Source organism: Heterocephalus glaber, unplaced genomic scaffold (assembly GCF_053883595.1).
Source record: "Heterocephalus glaber isolate CG9 unplaced genomic scaffold, H.glaber_assembly_v1.0 deba00001587, whole genome shotgun sequence".
NCBI lineage: Eukaryota > Metazoa > Chordata > Mammalia > Rodentia > Bathyergidae > Heterocephalus > Heterocephalus glaber.
In genome coordinates, this window is record NW_028258365.1 from 3,918,473 (window position 1) to 3,940,510 (window position 22,038).

Here is a 22,038-nt window from a genome sequence, read left to right on the forward strand (position 1 = left end):
AAGAAAAGAAAGTTAGATTATGCTTTCGCCCAATGCATACAATGTATAATAATGAATGTATTCTAAAATTAAATTGTAATTAACATTTTTTTCATTGAGAGAATGACAGTATGATAATAACCAGTTATTGGGCAATTTTACATTTATTCAACACTTTACATGAGTCACATTAGACAAAATAAAAATAGATGCATGAGTCATACTGCTTACAGAAAACTGTACTAGATAACAACAGAAAGAAAGCACATGTTTCAGCAGCCTTTAGAAATGTAAAGCATTTTTGCATAGGTTAAAAAATATAATTTTATCACATATTTAAAATAGGTAGCCAATGTGGAAAATAACAGTGAAATGCTATTACTGATAACACAAACAACATATTATTTCTGGTTTTCTATGTTCAAAAAAACAAAATGCTATTAAATGAAGAATACTAGCCTGTGTGTCAACTAAAGAAGATTGAATGCAAGTTCTATATCTTACCAACTATTTGAGCTTAGGCATATTATCATTGTAAGCCTGAATTATATAATTATAATTCATTTTAATAACATTCCAAAAGTGAGATTATCACCCACTTTATATGGGTATTAGAAAGAACAAATGAAACACTGCATATAAAGAAGCAAGCATAATATCGGACATATAGCAAATATTCAATAAACTTTTAAAATCAAGTTATATAAATTAAATAATGAAAGTACTTGAAATATGAAGGTACTTTATAGAATTTTAAGCATTTCTTGAATAGAAAGTAACACTATTATTATTATTATTATTATTATTATTATTTCTGCAACACTCTAGTTCTTTCTCCAAGGTGCTTTACAAAGGTTTCTTAACAGTGAGCATATAGGACCTTTATAAGTACTATACATAGATCTTGAAAATATGAATCAGAATGTGATTCTTAAAAGATGCCTTCTCCACTTAGCTCTTCCAGTGATGTGAGCATTTTACCAAATGGGCAACTTTCCAGTTACTTATTTTCTAAGGTGCTTTATAAAGGCTTAACAGTCCATATATAGATCCTTCACAGACTCAGAGATCTTGAAAACATGAATCAGGACATAATTCTTTCTTTAAAATTAAACTTATTTTTTAACTGATAACATAAAAACACAAAAATTGTACATACTAATGGGGCACCACATGATATTTTAATACTTGTATACAATGTGTAATCAGGTTAAATTTATCTCTTCAAATATTTAGTTCTTCATATGGCAAAAACATGCAAAATTCTCTCTTCCACTGTTTGGTTGCAATGGATAGTCACCCTACTTGCAACAGCACACTAGAACTTCTTACTCCTACCTGCCACTTAGTGCCAACTGATCAACCTCTCCCCAGTCCCCTCTCTCCCTCACTCTCTTGGCCCTCAAGTAATTACTATTCCAGGCTCAATTCTATCTGATTAACTTCTTTAGATTTCATATATGAGCTAGATCATACAGTACTTGTATTTTTTTTTTTTTGCTTAAGTTCTTTTATTGGTACATTTTAGGTATATAATACATTTACATTTGTCATTGGGTGCTTGTACCTGTACATGATGTATCTTGGTTTCTATTTTTTCCCCTTTACCTGTGCACCCTTCACCCCCCTCCACCCTTCACCCCCCTCTACCCTTTATTTCACTTACATAGTGGCTTCCAGTTCCATCCATGTTGTTGCAAATGAAAAGATTTCATTCTTTGGTTATTTGCATTTCATGGCTATTGTAAACAGTGATTTCATTTTCTTTTGGTATATACTCAAATAGGACTGCTCGATCATACAGTAGCTCTATTTTGAAGTTTTTAAGGAATCTTATACTTTTCCATAATGGCTGATTTACATTTCCACAAATAGTATGCAAGAAGGTTCCCTTTTCTCTACATCCTTATCAGTATCTATTATCTTTTGTCTTTTTTTTTTTTTTTGGTACTGCTAGGGATCAAATGCGAGGCCTTGCTATACTAAGCACACGCTCTATCACTGAAATATCCCAAAGCCCCATCTTCCGCCATAGATAGTAGCCATTCTCTCCATGAGATAATATCTTACTGAGGTTTTGATATGCATTTTTCTCATTATTTGTGGTGTTGAACATTTTGCATATACCCGTTGTTCATTTATATGCTTTAGTTTTAGAAATGTTTATTTAGATCTATTTCCTATTTTTAAATAGGGTTATTAGGGTTTCCTTGCTCTTTTTACATTCCGAATATTAACCCCTTATATGTAGTTTGCAAATATTTTCTCCCACTCTATAGGTTTTCTCTTCACTCTGATGATTGTTTCCTTTGCTATGGAGAAGCTATTCAGTTTGAAGCAATCCCATTTGTCTACATTTACTTTTGTTTGATGTGCTTTTGGGATTGTATCACAAAAAATCTTTGGCTATTGCACTGTCCTTAGTTTTAATGAGCTTATGCTATTTCTTTGAAGAAGTCTCTGATTCTTTGTAATAATCTTACATATTAGTTATTTTCCCTAGAATGTAACTAGTCCCTTGAAACAAATCAGAACACTTCCTCAGGTTGTGGTAAAGTGCTTGCCTAGCATGTACAAGGTCCTGAGTTTGATACCCAGAACTACAAAATAAGTAAGTATATAAATGAATACACTTGGTGGTAAGCAAAAAACACTGCTTCATCATGCCTTTCTGCCATGATGTTTCTGCTTTGGAGCTAGCTGATCAAGACTGAGTTCCCTTAAAATATGAGCCAAACTAAACCTCTCCTCCTTTAGGTTGCAAGTACTGGGTAGGTGTCCAGCAACAGGAAAGGTGACTAAGGAGAGTGTTATAAGAAGGACAATGGGTACCTCTAAAGGATAGGAAAAAGACTGTGATAAGGAAGGAAGGGAAAGATAAGGAAAGAACGAGAAGAAGTATATTCCCAGCTTCTGAGATGTTCATAATGTTCTATTTCTTACACTAAATAGGTAATAGAAATGTGTGTGTTTCGTGGATATTAGGGGGAAACACTAAGAACACAACAGAATCTATCACAGAAAACCTATACATGCATGTACTTGAGGCTTAGCTTTTTCACAGTGCTTGATATTCCAGGTAACATTATTATTTGTTATGACCCAAGCCATAAAATAAGTGAATAAATTAAAATTTAAACATTTTAGAAAAAAAGTGAAATACAATTTAAGTCTGACAAAACCTTACACAAATATATGCAGTTAGGTATTTTACATATATGAGTAATTTTTAAGGTACCACAAATTGAAACAGTACACTATCATTCTATCACTATAAATTTGTTTTACATTTGTTCTGTTTGTAAAACAGAATAGTGATGTTCATTTTAGGGAATTAACTGGTACATGCATATAACATATCTTGATCATTTTCAATCTCCTACCTCCTCTCCTTTTCCTCCCCAATCCCCCTGGGTCTCTTCTCGATCTTTGGTACCAGGGATCGAACTCAGGACTTTGCGCTTTCAAGGCAGGCGGCGGAACCACTGAGCTAAATCCCCGGTCTCTTCTCCGTCTTTGAAAGTTTACCATCTACTTTCTTATCATCTCTCCTTTACTTTACTCATTTGTTTATTTCTAGTTTTGGTTTCCCAAAAGAAAACATACAATATTTAACTTTCTGAGTCTGGCTTCATAATTATCTCAAATTCCACACATTTTCCTGAAAGGAACATGATTTCATTATTCTTTATGGCTAAATAATATTCCACTGCACATTTCCTTTATCCATTCATCTAGATGGGCATACAGACTCCTTCTAGATCTATTGTGAATTTTGCCACTATAAACATGGGTATGCACATACCACTTGATGTCTTTACTTCTTTTCATAAGATACTCAAGAGAGGTATAGCTGGGTCAAAATGTATTTCTATTTTCAGATTTTTGAGGAATTTCCATACTGGTTGTACTGGTTTACATTCCTACCAATGAAAGGGGGTTCCTTTTTCCCCATATCCTCACCAGCATTCACTGTATTTTGAGTTTTTGATGGAGTAAGATGGAATCTCAATGTTGCTTTGATTTCCATTTCTCTAATGGCCAAAAATACTGAACATTTTTTCATGTGCCTATTGGCCACTTGTACTACTTCTTTTGAAAGGTATCTATTCATTTTAATTTCCCATTTTTTTCAGTTGGCTTTTTATTTTGGGGGTCTAATTTAAGTTTTAAAAAATATAGTCTAGATAACAGTGCTCTATCAGAAGAGTAACTAGCAAAAATTTTCTCATTCTGTAGGTTGTCTCTTCACTCTGTTGATTGTTTCCTTTGATGTGCAGAAACTTTTTAATTTGATGTGATCCCAACTGTTGATTCTTGATATTATTTCCGGTGTTTTTGAAGTTTTATTCAGGAAATGTTTATGTCTATGGCCCTAAGTGTTTTTCTTATGTTATCTTCTAGCAGTTTCAAAGTTTCTAGTTTTACTATGCCTAGGTCTTTGGTCCATTTTTACTTGCTTTTAGTACATGGTATTGTTTCCTGTGTTTCTGAAGTTCTATTCAGGAAATGTTGATGTCTATGGATTTAAGTTTTTTTTTTTATGTTATCTTCTAGCAGATAACTTGCCTTACCTTTTTAACAAAGAAGCTAAGGCAAGACATATAAGAAGCAGGAAAGAAACATAACGCACACTTTTGATCAAGTGACATCTCTTTCAAGAAAGAAAAACAAGTCACATACAAAGCATTACAAATCAAAAGTGGCATGGGCTGGGGATTCAGCTCAGTGATTCCGTCGCTTGCCTTGCAAGCGCAAGGACCAGAGTTCAATCCCCAGTACCAAAAAAAAAAAAAAAGTGGCATTATACTTTTCAATATCCACAGTGAAAACTATGAGGCAATACAGAATGTATTTAAAATTCTGAGGAAAAATATCTCCAGAGTAGAATTCCATACCCAGCCAACTGAGAGACTGTTACTACAAAGTTATCACAATTCTTTGGAAGTGGTAGATAAGCAGAATTTTAACCACAATATAATCTTAAATACATTTTATGGGAATACAAAACTCTGAAGGGTACTAGGAGGAAAGGTAGTGAGAATTATTTAGGAGTGGATGATGGAGACATCCATCAATTAAGGTCAACTCCATTAAAGTTTCTTGCTTTATGATTTTTTTCTTTTTCATTGTAAGATAGTAATATTTAACAATGACTAACATTTTTGGAACACTTACTCTCTGCCAGGCATTGTCTTAAGAGTTTTAAATGCATTGGTTTATTTCAATCTTGCAACAGCCCTGAGGCACACCATATTAATCTTTATTTTGTATTCAAGAAATCCAAGGCACAGAGAGGCTACCTTCCCAATATCAGAATTAAGTGGTATAACAGGAATTCAGATGACTCCAAAGCTTGAGCTCTCAGCTCCTTATAACTCATACAAATACATGCATATCCAACAGTTATATGGAGCAAAAATTCACAATTTCATGAGATTATATAGAAAAGTATACTACTTATTTGCAAAGCCTATAAAAACATTACCAGTAGTTTTCAAGGCCTGGCTCCTTAAAAGTACAATTCACTGAGCTGCTACTATGTGCCAGCTCAGGCACTTAATATACATTTGTTTCAATCATCCTAACACCACATCTTTAATTTATAGCTGCAGACTCTTAAGTTCTCAAAGGTTGTATAATTAGCCAGAGGATCACTTTGTTGGTGAAGGACAAAAACCAGTATTTCAAAGTAATTTCCCTGAGAAACACCTGAACATCACAAAAGTAATAAAGTAGTTTTAAAGTATGTTTGTCTGAATAACAATAATACAGTAACATTTTCTGAGATGAGTACAAGTGAATAAATACTGACAACCCAAAAAGCTATATTCTATGTACACTTTAAACAGAGGTGAAAATTTGAAAGGGACTGGGAAAAAAAGAAGAAACTAACTCAACTGTGTCAAAGTCTCACAATATTCATTGTCTTATGTTATACTATGCACAAAAATAAAGTATGACCATGATAACAAATAAAGTTCTTATTACAGATCCAGGCAGAAGTAAAAATCAAACATACATCTCCAGTTTTCAAATTTAAGTGAAAACATCTCTAAGTATTCTCAATAATAGGTTTTCTAAATAACTAAAATAGCCCCCACACACCCATTTTGTTTGTAAGATCTCTGATTTCCATTAGTCCCATAATTCACATATGAGAGATTCTATTTATAAAAGTAAATAAAATCCAAAAAACTGATCTCATAATTTATTTTCAAAAGTATTGAACCAAATCTAGAATATCTATGAATGAGGTGATATTATAAATATTAAACAAATATTTAAATAATTAAAATTTAAATAAAATTTAAATAATAATTAAACAAATATATAAATAATTAACAAATATTTTCGAGTACAGATGTAACAAACTTTATTTTCTATGAATTTTTAAAACACTGAACTAACTCTACCACTTGCAGCTTAGATATCATGAAGTCTGACCTTTATGTGAATTACCATCAATTTGAGAAAAATGTTAGCTTGTTTCCTAAAACTGCAATCAGTGACAAGAAGTAGAAAAAGCAAAGGCATTTTTGTCCCATTCACAAGTACCAACAAACAGCCCAGTGGGGAAATGGCAGTGTGCCAGGTTGCCCTGTGAGCAATTAGGCTTCATGGCAATCAAGAAACTCAGGCCCCTTAGGCCCTTAGAAAACTAACATGTTAAGGGCTTGGTGCTTTTATTTCCCCTTGCAGAAGCCATATGTGAGATATATTTTGGTTTTGGTCCATCCTCTGGACCAAAAAAAAAAGGTTAAGGACAATTAATAAGAAGCAAATCCAGGAGAACATGTGATTAGCAAGCAGTCTTGTCTACCAGACCTGCTGACTAAAATTTTGTAACTGGTCCTTAATATACAGTAATCTCATTCTAATAATCAGAAGAAACAATTAAAAGATTCATACAACTACTATAAAATGTAAAGGTGCATTTTAATTGATGAAGAAATTCAAATGCATATAAACCTAAAATTATTTCTTTATAAAAAAGTCAAAATGACAAAAACCAAGTTTCAGCAAAGACGTACATATTTACTCTTTTATTAATTTCTATATAGAAAATTAACAAAACAATGTTGAATAATTCCAATAAACCTTATATGAGACTATATACCAGAACTTCCACTTTACCAAATTTAAACCTGAAGTTTCCTATTATATATCTGGTAATTGACTTCTGCTTTGGAAGTTTTTCAAACCTGAATAAAGACTGAGATTGTCAACATACTGTGCAATTTATAAATCTGTTCCCTGTGTCTAATACAATACTTAGAAGCATAATAGGGATAAAAATGAATGAAGTAAGATTAAAAATGAGAAATTATTCTGAGGGTTATAAACATACTTCCTAATGTAGTATTTGATTAGGAAGCAATTATGTAGGGTCAGGTGAAAAACCTGACTATAAACAATAATTAATAATAATTATTGAAGCAATCATAATGATTATGTGAATAATGTGAAGAAATAATGTGAAGAAATCAACATATTTAAGAATCTGAATTTCCAGTGAGATATAGGACATTTATGACATTTTTAATGTGCAGCCAGCCAAGATATACTTCATTTTACAAATAAAACAGATTTTAAACGGCAAAAACTAATATTGAAATCAGTCCTTCACATATATCTCTATCAAAAGCTCATTATTTAGCCTTTAATACTTCTAGTTTCATTTCAAAATTTTCATTATTTTATAGTTTTTTCTACTTTTGATGTGCCAATGACAACAGTATAACATACATCTATGACAACTTATCCTACAAACCAAAATCCTTACAAACTGAAAATATAAGGATCAACAAATGTTTCACTACACTCAGAAAACACAGAGTCTTTATTCCAAAAGGAACGTTCAGTAAAAACATGATGTGTGAATAACAGACACTGATGTTCACACAAGCATACTGCAGACAACCCAGCAGGCGGTTTTCTGTTTTTTTTGGGTTATGCTCTGGAGGTGCTGGCACAATGGAATTTCAATACCATAATTGCTTATTTCTCCGTGTATCTTTAAAATAACAGGTAACGAAAAAATTACAGAAATAACAAAATAAATGTTTTTAATTCTTCTTTTCAAACGATGTAATTTATAACCATTACACAAATAGAGAAGCACAAAAGGGGGGGTAAAAAAGAAATAAAGTAATGTTCCAAAGGTTCAGTTTACAAGGACCTCACACAAAGTTTTTTTTTTCCCCTCTGCAACTCTTACTAGAAACAGTATTATTTGCTAAAAATGCATGAGCTGCCAAGAGCTATGGTCTATCTAAAGCAAAATGCTTAAGATGGAAATAGAGTGCTAATTACAAAGAAAGGACACGATTCAGTATACAGATTTCTGTAAAATCTATTAAAAAATATATTTTGATTTATCTTTTTGACCAAAAATTATAATAGATAAAAACTACAATATATAGTACTGTATTAAAACAATAAGAAGTAATCGAATTTTAAACTTTCTAATTAAACCTTTTTTTGTAAGTTATTGGGAATTCAACACTAGTCTTGGTTCACATGATAGAACAATGGGAAAATTTTCCGAATGGTTGAACACTAACCCTGACAAGTGTGGAGAGCCAACTACAATACATTATATGGTAGCATAACCTGCCACCCACGTTGCTGAGAGAACAGCTTTCAAACACATGCACTGAGCTGTAAAACCACAAAATCCCTTATTACATATTGTCTTTCTTACTCTAGGTGAAATATACCATCAATTCTTTCCATATAAATCTTTTTTAGTACTGTTTTTGAAGCCTCATTATGTCATTTTCTGATGATGTAAAAGATATCTTTTTTAAAAAGAAAATGCAACAAGAACGTTATCGCCAGCACTACAAATGAAGGCTGCTGTTATGGCACAAAATCTCAGATTATTTTGAGGATCCATAGTATCTAAAATGAGTTTAAAGATAAAATTCCTTTTCCTTTCTTACCTTTCAAAACTAAGCTCACTGCAATAATGACTACCAATAACTGCCAAATACAAAAGGGTCTGAGACAGAGAATAAGGATTAAAAAAAAAAGTAGTACTTTTTCAGAGATTCAAAGACACTACTTTTAGAGATTCAAGATGGTTTACATCATTTAAAAAATGCTCCCTGTAAAATTTTGCTTGATTAACTTCCCACCAAAATCCCTCTCCTATCCTTTGCATTTCCTTCCCCACCTCCAGTCCACCATGACCCACCTCCACCCACAGTCTGCTAACTGAATCATAGCATTCCAGAATGGTTACAGGACATAGCAGTTTCTTCTGGGGTTTTCATTTGAAATGTTGTTGGCCAGGAGAATTTTATTTGTGAGTGTTTCTATTATACTGACAGGGTCAATTAGCCCTGTGAACTATTAGTCTTTCTGCCCAATAGCCTGGTGGATTATTCAAGTGGGACCGGTTCATAAGCTATAACTGAATGCAGCCAATTAACTTCAGAAACATGACAATACTGGTTATCTAATGGGATTTTAAGTTTACCTTAATAACATGCTATAGGTATATAATTTCCCAAAACTGATGGTATGTTATTTAATAAAAACTGTATTTTCCCCATACTAAATAGATTTTAAGTTGTGATACATAAATTACAGAGTAATTTTTATTTCATAGAAAAAATTCTGAAATAACCAGCTATTATGCCTACATTTTTCTATATGTTTACACAACTAAATAAAATATGAGAAGCACATATTATATAGTATCTAGGGCTCTTATCATGATTTCTCCCCAAAGTGCAGAAAGCAATACTACTTTCCTGGAAACTAATATGAAAACAAACTTGTATTTTTACTTCAAATATTCAAACAATCTTTAAGTTGTCAAATATTTTTCTAAAGCATGTAAGAAAAGAGAATTTGCATTAGTTGAGTGTTTACTATATGACAGGCAGTAAGTACCTTGTAACCTTTATATCATCTCAGGTATCCATCAAGATCTATGTATAAAAACCTGAGGTTTCAGAGGAGTCAAATATGTTTCCTAGTTTCACATAGCTAATAAGTGGCAAAACTAAGATTTGAAGTCAAATTTGTCTACTTCACCAAACTTGTGGTCTTTGAACGTCATTCAGCCTAAAAAATATAGATATATTCCCTTGGTCTTCTCCCAGTGTCATCCTACAATAAGGGGGTCATACAACAATGCCAAGCTCCAATGCCATTCTACAAAAGAGTGATTGATATCCAATTATTGATGGGGAACAACTTGAAGGAGATTAATGAACAAGTAAGAATGTTTTAATAGTCCTATAATTACACAACATCAAAGTTGTGTAACAGTAAAACAATACATTTTTTCAAATCACATCCAATCCAAATGCACTCTCACACATATAAATGCATGATCTACATACACACCCCACACATACCTGCTCAGATATACACATATGTATCTAAAATGCTACTTGCCAATATTCCCAGACTCTAAAACAAAGGTATTGTCCATTTTGCCAGGCCACAAGGAAAAGTTGTTTCAACGTGACATGAGTCAAGGTGTTGATCTTTTTTGCAAAGAATGACTTTTTATGTCATGCTTATTTTAACTGTCTGATTTAGTGAAGCAACTTAACATATGTTCTGGCAAAAGTTATGTTATGGTTACTTCGGCTTTTGTTTTATAATTTTCAAAAAAGGAATTTGCTTAATTGTTATACCAAAGTCACCTAAAAGCAAATACGTGTTATAGAAGCATGATCCAAAAATCAATTACTACTTGCAACTTCTCTGCCTTCCAATTGGCGACAGTGATTCTCTGGTAAAACATTTGTATAATTATGATACAGCTTTCTCAAAACTATTGGCTTACCTAAAAGTGATGGCAATAAAGACGTGTACAAATCACTTTTCCTTAAAAATGCTCACTTATGCCCCCTTATTCTATAAAACTGTCACTGCAAATATTGAATTACTTTAAAAGAATACATCCTTCAGAGAAAGTATAAGGGCTTAGAGGTACAATTTAAAGTCATCGATATCATTAAGTCAACTTTGCTTAAGTCTTAAATCAAAATGAATGTCACAGCATATAACGTTTCAAGAACAGAGTACAAAATTTTTTAAAAAGTATCCAAGTTAGTAAACAATTACCTTAGTAAAGAGAGCTAATACTTGACATAATGGTGAACTTATGCCATTAAATTTTAGACTTTTAACTAGATAATGTAAGAAGACTTAAAACTGCTAAAGTATAATTTACATATGTCACAAACTAAAAATGCCATGGATATTGTCATTTTGAAGAATTAAATCTGTATTATCTAACCCTACATCAATGGAAATTTCATTTAAAAATAAAACCTAGCTAACCTGCAGGACATGCATTTCCTGTCCACTTGTGAATTCTTGATATTGAGATGCCAAATATCAACATTTGTAAAAAATCAACAACAGCAACATCAAAGTAATTGAACACCAAAATAACCTACCTAGTCTCTTTTACTTTAGCATGACTTACTATATGCAGGATACACTTATTAGCTCTTTCCAACCTTGTGCAGTCACATATAAGTAAGGATAAAGCAAGCAGCCAACACAAAGCTAAAGGAGAAAAGTGTAGAAGGACACAAATTTATATTAACTAAGAATCTACTATGTATTATATATAAAGATGTTTTTACATAGCTTATCTCATTTAATCTTCACAACCACCCAAACAAGATAGGTGCTATGAGTTAAAGTTTCTAAATAAACAGAGGTTCAGAAACACAGAGAAATTGCCTTATACCACAAAATATGTAAGTGATAATACAAAGACTCCAACTCTGATCTGACAGACTCGAAAGCCCATAATTAAAGCAGCATGTGGCAAATACAATCTAGAAACATGTTCCTTTCTCTGGCTTAGGTCTCATCCTTCTGTCCTACTCTGAAAACATATTTAAAACCCAGACTGCAGATTATGAAACAGACTAGGTTTTCCCCCGTAAGCCAAGGTTAGAGAACTTTGCGTCCAATGGTGAGTACAATGTGACTCTGGGGAAATATCAGCAAGTTTCAAATAACCACAACCTCAGGTTAAATGGAGTTCAGTGAGTCATGGTAATTCCATGCTACTGATAATCCTGACTTTAGTCAACAGAAAACTCCAAATTTGAATTCCGTATTTGTCTTAGACAATTCCCTTTCAATACAAGACAAGTCTTCATAAAAAGAAGTATTCTACCTCACAAGCGCAAGGTCCTGAGTTCGATCCCTAGTACCAAAAAAAGAAGTATTCTAAAGCCAAGAATACCTCTCAAAGCCTTTCACTGATTTTCCTCAGAGAAACAATAAAATGATAGAATTTACCAACTAGATTTTACAGACTGAAGAATGAAGGCAGGAAAATGTTTCTTCTTATTCCTCAAAAGTGTCTTCCCTATCATACTTTATCACCTTAGGGCCATGAAAGAGGCAAATTACGATTCTCATTCCCAAAAAAGTACAGTGCAATCACCTTTACTCATTATCTTCTCTAAGGTACATGCTTCTATCAGAATGCAGGACCAATAGAGTTGAATCATTTTTTTTTAACTCTCCCCCCACCCCACCCCCGGTACCGGGGATTGAACTGAGGACCTTGCGCTTTCGAGGCAGGCACAGTGCCACTGAGCTAAATCCCAGGCCCTCCCTATGTTTGAATCATTTTAAGAACTAATCTGCCTTGGATCCTTTGCAGTAAAGCTAAAACAGATGCCTCTGCAGTATTTTTAAAATAAATGTCAAGGACCACTGCAGGAAAAAACAAAACAAATAAATATATATATATAAAATCACATATATATATATATATTATATATATATATATGACAGTAACTAAGCACCTATGTGCCAGGCATTTAGCCATGAGGATGATCAAGACAGAAAGTGTCCTTGCGCTAATGGAAATCAAAGAGTAGACACATACACACACACAACACACGCATACGAAAGTCAAAAATTTGGCTTCCAGGTTTCTGGAAGTTAAAACAAAATGGATACCATTATTGGTTCTGACAGTACTGATTCTTCTACTGACAAACAGAAATTTCCAAAGGGCCATTATTATGTCTTTTTAATCACATGTGGAAATTTTAAACTACAGAAATGACTCTAATATCACCTACTGGTGGCTGACAGACATATTTCTCTGCTTCAACTCCTTATGGGCCTATGAATTAACATTGAGAAGTTCTATAAAAGTGATTTTACAAAATAATGCAGTTGAAATATAATATTTACAAATGCTAAAGAACATGTATGCTTTTCAAGCAGTTCCTATTTTTTTTTAAAAAAATTAGGAAATTCAGCACAGTCTGAATATCTAAGAGTAACCCTTTAAGACTATCACATCAGAGTAATTCCTCAGACAGATTTTGTATGTGATACTTCTTTATGGTAATCTATAACACATAGGAAAATAAAGCTTTGAGGTTCAATTTCAAGGGTTAGAAATTAATCTGAGTATAACATTCAGTGGACAATAAAAATGGATGTAATATTTTTAAAGGGCTATTTGTTTCTTATGGATCTGAAAGAAAATGCAACTAGAGTATATGGTTATTGTTAAGAGACAACTGTTAAAAGACACTCTATGTAAACAACATATATTGATTCGCCAGATTCACTTAGTCAAATGAGAGGAGTAAAACAGAACCTTGAAAAATATTCTACTCTCCCTGAAACAATTCAGTATAAAGACACTACTACTAAATAATCAGAATACGTTCCCTCAATTTCAGAGGCATTTATAGAGTATGAGTACATAGGTTAACTTATACAAAATTGAAAAGCTGTAAGTTAAAGAATATACAATTAATTTAAGTGGGACTTTTACAAAATTAGAGTAAAATAATACCATATGATCTCACTTAAATGTGGAATCTAAAAAGTTCACTGCATAAAAACAAACAGAATGGTGATTACCTGAGGTTAGTGGATAGAGGGACTGGGGAGATAATTTTCTGTCGAAGGACATAAAATCTCAGTCAAATAGAATAAGTTCAAGAGATGTTTTAAATCACACTGATTAAAGGTAATAACAATATATTATATACTTGAAAATTTCTAAGACAGATTTTAAGTGTTCTCACCACAAACAATAAGTATGAGAGGTAACGCATATGCTACTTAGTTTGATTTAGTTGTTCCACAATGTATACATATATCAAAATATCATTTTATACTCCACATATACAATTTTTAGTAAAAATTAAAAATAAAATTTAAATTTATAAAATATAGTTTGCAGAGTTGGAAGCTATACGTTTTCCAATTTTTGTTGTTTTTCTAAATACAGATTAAATAGATATACTAATACTGTAAAGTCAGGCCCCCATATCCATAGGTTTTGTGTCCACTAATTCAATCAACCATAGATCATAGATCAAAAATGTTCAGGAGAAAAATCTGTGTCTGTAAATGAATATGCAGACTTTTTTCTCGTCATTATTCTCTAGTTAATACAGCACAATAACTATTTACATTGTATTTGCATTGCATTAGGTGTTACAAGTAATCTAGGGACAATTTAAAGTATATAGGAAGATATGTACGGGTTATATACTATGCCACTTTATATAAGGGATCTAAGCATCTGTAATTCTGCTAACTACCAGGGTCCCAGAACCAAACACCATGGATACTGAGGAATGACTGTATACTAAAACTATTTTATTAGTTATTTTACAAAAGTTTCTATTGTAATCAATTTTGTTGATTTGTATAATAAAATTGAGAATGTTTTACTATAGGAAAAAAGACTGAGGTATTCACTCATTATAAATCTCAACTGCTAAGCAACATGTATAAAGTCTCAAGAAAGAAGAAGGAAAATAGAAGTTGCCAGTGCATTATAATTGTTAATTTATTTGAGCTCAGTGTACCCAGCAAACCATAAGGAAACTTCGTATCCTGACTAGTGGGGTATAAGACTGAAGCCAGATTATATGTATTTAATCTGAGGGATCTTCCACTCTGTGGTAGTTTCATTTGGCAGTAAAAAGTCAGAATCTATGAGCCTGAGCCAGGGATGGTGGCACACACTTGTAAATCTCAGCACTCAGGGGCAATCCCAGCACTGAGCCAAGAGGATTACCATGAGTTTGAGGCCAGCCTGGACTGCATAGTGAGTCCAAGGCCAGCCTGAACCACAAAGTGAGACCCTGTCTCAAAAAAGCAAAATGAAACACGACAGGATAGGAACTTATGGAATATATAAGACTTAGAGCAAGAATTCAAATTCTTCATTATCAAAAATGAGTAAAGGTGATTCATACAGCTACTTGAGAAATTGCATGTTAACTGAGAACAAGATTAAATCTAAAAAGTTTATGTTTAATAAAGATTAAGTTAGATAGCTAATTTAGTATGTGAATAATTTCCCTACAGCTGTCTCAAAACATGGTCTGAATCTAAATTCTTTTTTTCATTAGAAATTCACTGAGAGATTCCTTTAACTACTGTTTCTGGCATACTAAATTAAGGACCATAAATCAAGACTAGCTGTGAACCATCCAATTAGCTAATTATCATTCCTAAGCTAATTACAAAGTAGACAATTTATTCTAAAAATGGTGGCAAAATAACTTAGCTACTATTTGTTTTCTATATCAATAACTTCAAACACAAGGGTAAAGAACCCCAAATTTCTACAAACATTTATGACAGATTTTCTTAATTCCCTTATGAAGGAAAAATGACTACAGTAAAGTGTCCATTAACTTACATTCCCAGTTTCTCCTCCAATATTCTCATTCTTTTATTCTGAGACTTGAAGATTCAATGATTCTTTATATACTATATCTAAAACGGGAAGCTGAGACAGGTAAGGTTCCTAAGTGAGCTCACTTCAATTAAAATACAACTTTAAATTACGATAAAATGCTTCAACAGATAGGTTTCAGCAATATTCATAACAGTACTTTCTGATGATGCTATAAAATGCTTCAACAGATAGGTTTCAGCAATATTCATAACAGTACTTTCTGATGATGCTACTGTTCAAATCAGGAACATGTTAGTTGCCAGGAATAAAGATTTACTCAAGAGGATGAGGGGACTGCTCTGGACTGGATCATAAATTGTCCCCAAAGTCCTACATGTTAAAGGCTTCATTCCCCAGCTTGGCACTTTGGGAGGTGATGGAACCTTCACAAAGTGGGGTCTAGCAGGAAGTTTTCTAGTCATTGGTGATATTCCCTTGAAGGTATACAGTATTGGGACTCTGGCCCCTTCCTCTTCCTCTGTCTTTTGCTTCCCAGCCATGAGGTGAGCAGCTCTGCTCCACCATGTGCTCCCCACCATGATATGCTGCTTTGCCATAGGCCCAAAAGTAACCAGGACAAGGGGACAATCAATCCACCATGACTAAAATCTCCAAAACTGTGAGTCAAAAAAAAATATCTGAGTTGAGCATCTCAGATATTCTGTTACAGTAGCAGAAAGCTAACACATGTGGCTAGAAGTTAATCCATGGCAACAAAGGAAAATGTGACTGATCAGGTATGAGAGGTCAGCAAATAAAGACCATGGGGGCACTAGTCACTTGCTCAACTCTATTTCTCTCTCTCCTGGTTATCTAGCTACTGTTTTCATTCTACATATTATAGCATCCTTTACCTCACTGTTTATGCTTTTCTAATTTTAAAACTTAAGTTTTCACACAGCCCTTCATCTTCCTCCTCCCTGTCCCCTCCCTTCCCCTTCCCTTCTTCTTCCTCCTCCTCCTTCTCTCTCTCTGTGTCCTCATTCTCCCTTCCCTACCTTTTCCTCTAAGATTTTGTTGCTGCTAACTTTGTTCCAATATCTAAAAGAGGCAAAAAATTAAAAATAGAATTACCATAGGATCCAGCAATACTATTTCTGGGTATATATTCAAAGGAGTTGAGAGCAGGGTCTTGAAATATTTATATATCATATTCATAGCAGTATTATCTCAATAAGCAAGAAGTGGAAGCAATCCAACTTTCTACTGACAGAGAAATCAATAAGGAAAATATGACATAAACATACAATGGAATATTTTGATCTTAAAAAGGAAAGAAATCCTGTCATATGTCTACTGCATGGATGGAACCTTGAAGACATTATTCTAAATGGAGTAGCCAGTCACAAAAGACAACTTATATGAGAGACCTACAGTAGTCAAATTCATAGATGCAAAAAATAGAATGTCTGTCACCAAGCAATGGAGGGAGGAAGAAATGGAGAGATGTTACTAGTGAGTATAGTTTCAGTTTTCCAAGTTGAAAAAGTTGTGATGTGTTGTAGGACCATGTGAATATACTTACTATTGAACAGTATCATTAGAAGGAGTGAAGATGGTAAATTTTATGGTATGTGTTTTTTATAATTAAAACATTTTTTCTTAACATCTAAGAGAGGAAATGTTATTTGCCCAAATGACCTATTTAAAGCAAACTCTACATGTATGGGTGACTGGCAAACCTACGTACTGACTGATGATAGATTTATTTGATAGCTTTTTATTTAAATACATACTGTATTAGACAATATTAGGTCCTCAGCCATGTGCCCACTCCTGCTGTGCCCACTTGGTCTGCCCAGTGTGCTTTCATGATAAGAGGGGTTGATAATCATTTTCAGTTTTGTAAGTACATATTTCTATTGAAATATATCCTGTCACGTTGTTAAATAAGGTCTTTTTAATTTTGTCTTTGCTTTCTTTGCCCTTAACTATTATTTTTGCCACTCTCCATTAAAAAAAAATAGTTCTTCTATAGCTGCTGCAAAAGTGACTTTACAGCATGATGCAATAAACTCATCAACTGCTAAGTATATCTTAAATATTTGTATGCACTAGCAGTAGAAAACCTTCCAACCCAATGCATTATGAAAACAAAAATCCCTCTCAGAATCATCTTATTTGGCACAAATAGACACTGAGTATGCCTAATCAAAAAATCTGTAGCCCCAAATACTCCAAAATTTGAAACTTTTTGAGCATCAAAATGGCATTACTGGAAGTAATGCGGAAGTGAAATGGAAGTGAAAACTTCCACACACTGTGAAACCTTGTTTCATGCACAAATTTATAAAAATGTTGCATGAAATTAGCTTCACATTATGTGTGTAAGGAATATATGAAATATAAATGGATTTCATGTTTTGATCTGCATTACATGCCCAAGATATCTCATTATATATTTGGCAAGTATTCCAAACTATTTTAAATAAGAGCTGCTCAGTCTGTACTGACATTTTGATGGTTCCAGCCCTTACACTCTTCTTTCCCACTATTTACACTCCCTGAATAAATACTCACATCTAAATTTCAATTTATACATCAATGGTTCTGAAATTACACCTCTAATCCAGGCTTCTTTCCTTGGATACAATTCACATACCTACCCACTAAAAATTCCTTCCTTTGAAGAGATACCAGAAATCACTAACCAATCACTAACCAATCACCATTATTTTAACACCTTTCTCTCCACCCTGCCCTACCCTGGAGAAAAAGTTCCTTAAGTTTGTATTCCACTTCCAGTAGATGGCAATATTCAACCAGTTACCAGAACCTGAAAAGAATTCTAGATGTCTTTTACCTGCTCAAGCCCTACCCATATTACCAATGTATCACAGGTGGCAATCAGTCACAAATCCTTTTGATTCTACTTGAAATACATCTTTTCATCTTGAGCTGAACTGATCTAGCCTTAGTTATATCATCATAATTTTCATCTAGATACAACATAGTGTATCTTCACGTTGCTCCAGCCACAACATTCCCACAGTTAAGACTTTACCAATGTTTCTTTATTTAAAATCTACACTCCCTGGAACTCTGACAGTAAACACAATCTGACTTTTGCCTATACATTTTCACTGAAACAATTATAAACTATATTTTCCTGTAAGAACTATTTATACACAGGAACTATGTTTCATCTTTCTTGCCACTCACTCCCACCTATCCAGCTTCCAGACATACTGAATCACTTGCAGTTCAGATACTACACCATGCTGTTATGCTTCCATACCTTATGTAACACATGCACCTGCTTTATTCTCAATAGGCTTTACATCTATTTTCTTTACATTTAACCATCTCTCCTTTTTTTTTTTTTGGTACCTAGGATCGAACTCGGGTCCTTGCGCTTGTGAAGCAGGCGGCGGAACCATTGAGCTAAATCCCCGGCCCCTAACCATCTCTCTTAGAAAAACTTTTTTTATGCTGAAATATTTTTATTCCATGAAATAGTGAAAAAAGATGATTAGCATATCTATACAACATTCTCATGTTTTGGGTACATTTTTCTTTACTAACATTTTATTAATATGACATGTCACATGGGCAACACAGTGAGACCTCATCTCAAAAACAAAATCAAACAAATGAACATAGGACTGAAGATGCAGCTCAATGCAAAGGCCCTGGGTTCAATCCCCAGTACTGAAAGGGAAAGAGAGAGAGAAAGAGAGACAGAGACAGAGACACAGACTCAGAGACAGGCAGACAAACAAAAGTGACAAAAACAAGGTAAGTGTACTTGAAGCAAAGGGGAGTATTGTGAGAGGGATTAATGGCAACGTGTTTTACTCTAATAAATTTTTAAAATGTAAACACTCACCATATATTTCAATCACATATCTTCTCAGACACTTAATATTTCTTCATAATGAAAACATTCAAAATCTTTTCTTCTAGCTTTTTTATATAGTTGTTATCTATAGTATGCTACTGTGCAACAGCAAACCAGAATTCTTACTCCTATCTAACTTTAAATTAGTTCCGACTGATAACCTTTCCCCATTCCTCTTGTGATCATTAACTGTGACTTGTCAACCTGATCTAAGAACTGCCTAGCAGATTAGTAAAGCTCTGGTTGTATCTCTGAAAGATAGACAAGTAGGCCCTGAGCTGTGGAGGGAAAACCCACCCTTGATGTAGGTGGCACCAGCCAACAGGCATGTAGCCTAGATGGAATAAAAAAGGAAAGATAGAAGTCTTTCCTTTTTCTTCTTTGGAGGAGCTTTGGTCTTCATTGCCTTTGCGCATTTGTTTCCAATTCCTTCAAGGCTCCAGTGCAGTCTTCAAACTTTCGACACAGGCTTACACAGGACTCTGCAGTAAACTCAAGGCCTTCAACCTTCAACTGGATCCTCTGGCCCTAGAGTACACAGGCAGCCATTTTACATTCTTCTACCCATGGTTCCACAGGTGGCCGTTGTAAGCTTACCCAGTAAATACTTTAAATAATCATATTTTTTTTTAATTAAATCTGTTCCTCTAGTGAATCCTAATTCACCTCCTTTCCTTTTTACTCCCCTCCGACTCTGCTAAACACCATTCCCCTCTCGGCTTCTATGAAATCAACATTTTTAGATTCCACCTATTAGTGATATTATATGGTACATTTTCTGTATCTGGTTTATTTCACTTAGCACAATGATCCCCAATTGTAGCAATGTTATAGAAAATTATAGCATTTCATTCTTTTTTATGGCTGAACAGTATTCCAACATGTTTATCCATTCATCAACTGACAGCCACTTAGGTTGTTGCTATTTCTTGGCTATTGTGAATAGTTCTATAATAAATAATGGGAATACAGATATCTTTTTAACATGCTGTTTTCATATCCTTTGAATATATACCAAGAAGTAAGATGGCTAGATTATATGGTAGTTCTATTTTGAATTATTTGAGTAACCACCATACTATTTTCCATATAAATTATATTTTCACTAATAGTGCACATGAGTTCTCTTTTCTCCACATCCTCACCAGCACCTATTATCTTTTGACTTTTTGAAAACAGGAGTAGAATGATTCTCTTTACGGTTTCGATCAGCAATTCTCTCATGGTTTGTGATGCTGTCATGCTGTGATTTTCTCATGTACCTATTGGCCATGTGTATGTCTTTTGGGAGATACCTATGTAGGACTATTGCAAATCTATAAATCTGATGTTTTTTGCTCTTAAGTCATGTGATTTCTCATACTCATATATTCTGGATATTAATCCCTTGTCAGAGTATAGTTTGCAAATTATTTTCTTCCATTCTCTTCACTCTGATGATTGTTTCTATTGCTGTGCAGAGAGGCTTTTTAGTTTGATGTGATCTCATTTGTCTATTTTTGCTTTTGTTGCATATACTTTAAGGGTCTTTTCCAAAAATCTGTGCCCATTCCAATGTCCAGAAATGTTTTTCCTGAGACTTTTTCTAGGAATTTCATGTCTTTTACTTAAGTTTTTGATCCATTTTGAGTTGATTTTTGTATATGGTAAGAGACAAGATATCCAATTTCTCCACCTGTATCTACTGAAAATATTATCTTTTTCTACTTCATGCGCCTCACATATTTGTTGAAAATCAGTTGGCTGTAGATGTGTGAATTTATTTCTAGGCTTTTTGTCCTGTTTCATTTGTCTATATTTCTTTTTTCTAAGCCAACACCATGCTATTTTAATTATTACAGCCTTGAATATATTTTAAAGTCAGGCAGTGGAGTGTAATGCCTCCTGCTTTGTTCTTTTAGCTCAAGATTGCTTTGGCTACTTAGTATTCAAGGTTTTGTGTGATTCTATACAAATTTTACAATAATTTTTTCTGGTTTTATGAAGAATATTTTTAGAATTTTAATAGGCGTTACACTAAATTTGTAGATCACTTTGACTAAGATGGGACATTTTAACATTGATTTGTCTAATGTATGACCTCAGGATGTCTTTCCATTTTTTGTGTCCTCTTTCACTAATGTTTTAGAGTTTTCATTATGAAGATTTATCATCTCTTTGGTTAAATTTAATCCTAGTTTTTTTTGTTTGTTTACCTATTTTAATATAATATAAATCGGATTCCTTTTAGCTAAAAGCACTATGCTTACATTTTACATTTTAAAAAATATTGTACTTATTGATCTACTTGCCTCTTCTCCAGTAGACAATGAAGTGTATAAGGGCAGAAACTGTAACTTCTTTTGCGATATTCCCCAGCATAATACTAACATAGTGCCTGGCATTTGGCAAGCCCAAAATAAATATTTACAGATAAAGCATAAATCTATTTGTATAGAAATGCCAAATTATATTTCTTAAATAACCTGTAGTCTATGTCTAACAAAAA

The 22,038-nt window shown here is 33.4% G+C and overlaps 1 protein-coding gene across 7 annotated transcripts in view; it reads right to left on the bottom strand.

The window, feature by feature from the left end:
- The window catches only part of Anapc10 (anaphase promoting complex subunit 10), a 76,997-nt gene that overhangs the window by 10,177 nt on the left and 44,782 nt on the right, over nt 1-22,038 (bottom strand). The window contains exon 7 of one of the 7 annotated variants that reach the window (XM_087193342.1): nt 3-20,078. The exons of the other annotated variants lie outside the window; for them this stretch is intronic. Coding sequence (XP_087049468.1) covers nt 19,950-20,078 — 129 coding nt within the window. The 3' untranslated portion in view covers nt 3-19,949. Of the gene's footprint in view, nt 1-2; nt 20,079-22,038 lie in introns of those variants that run through there. 7 annotated transcript variants of the gene reach the window in all.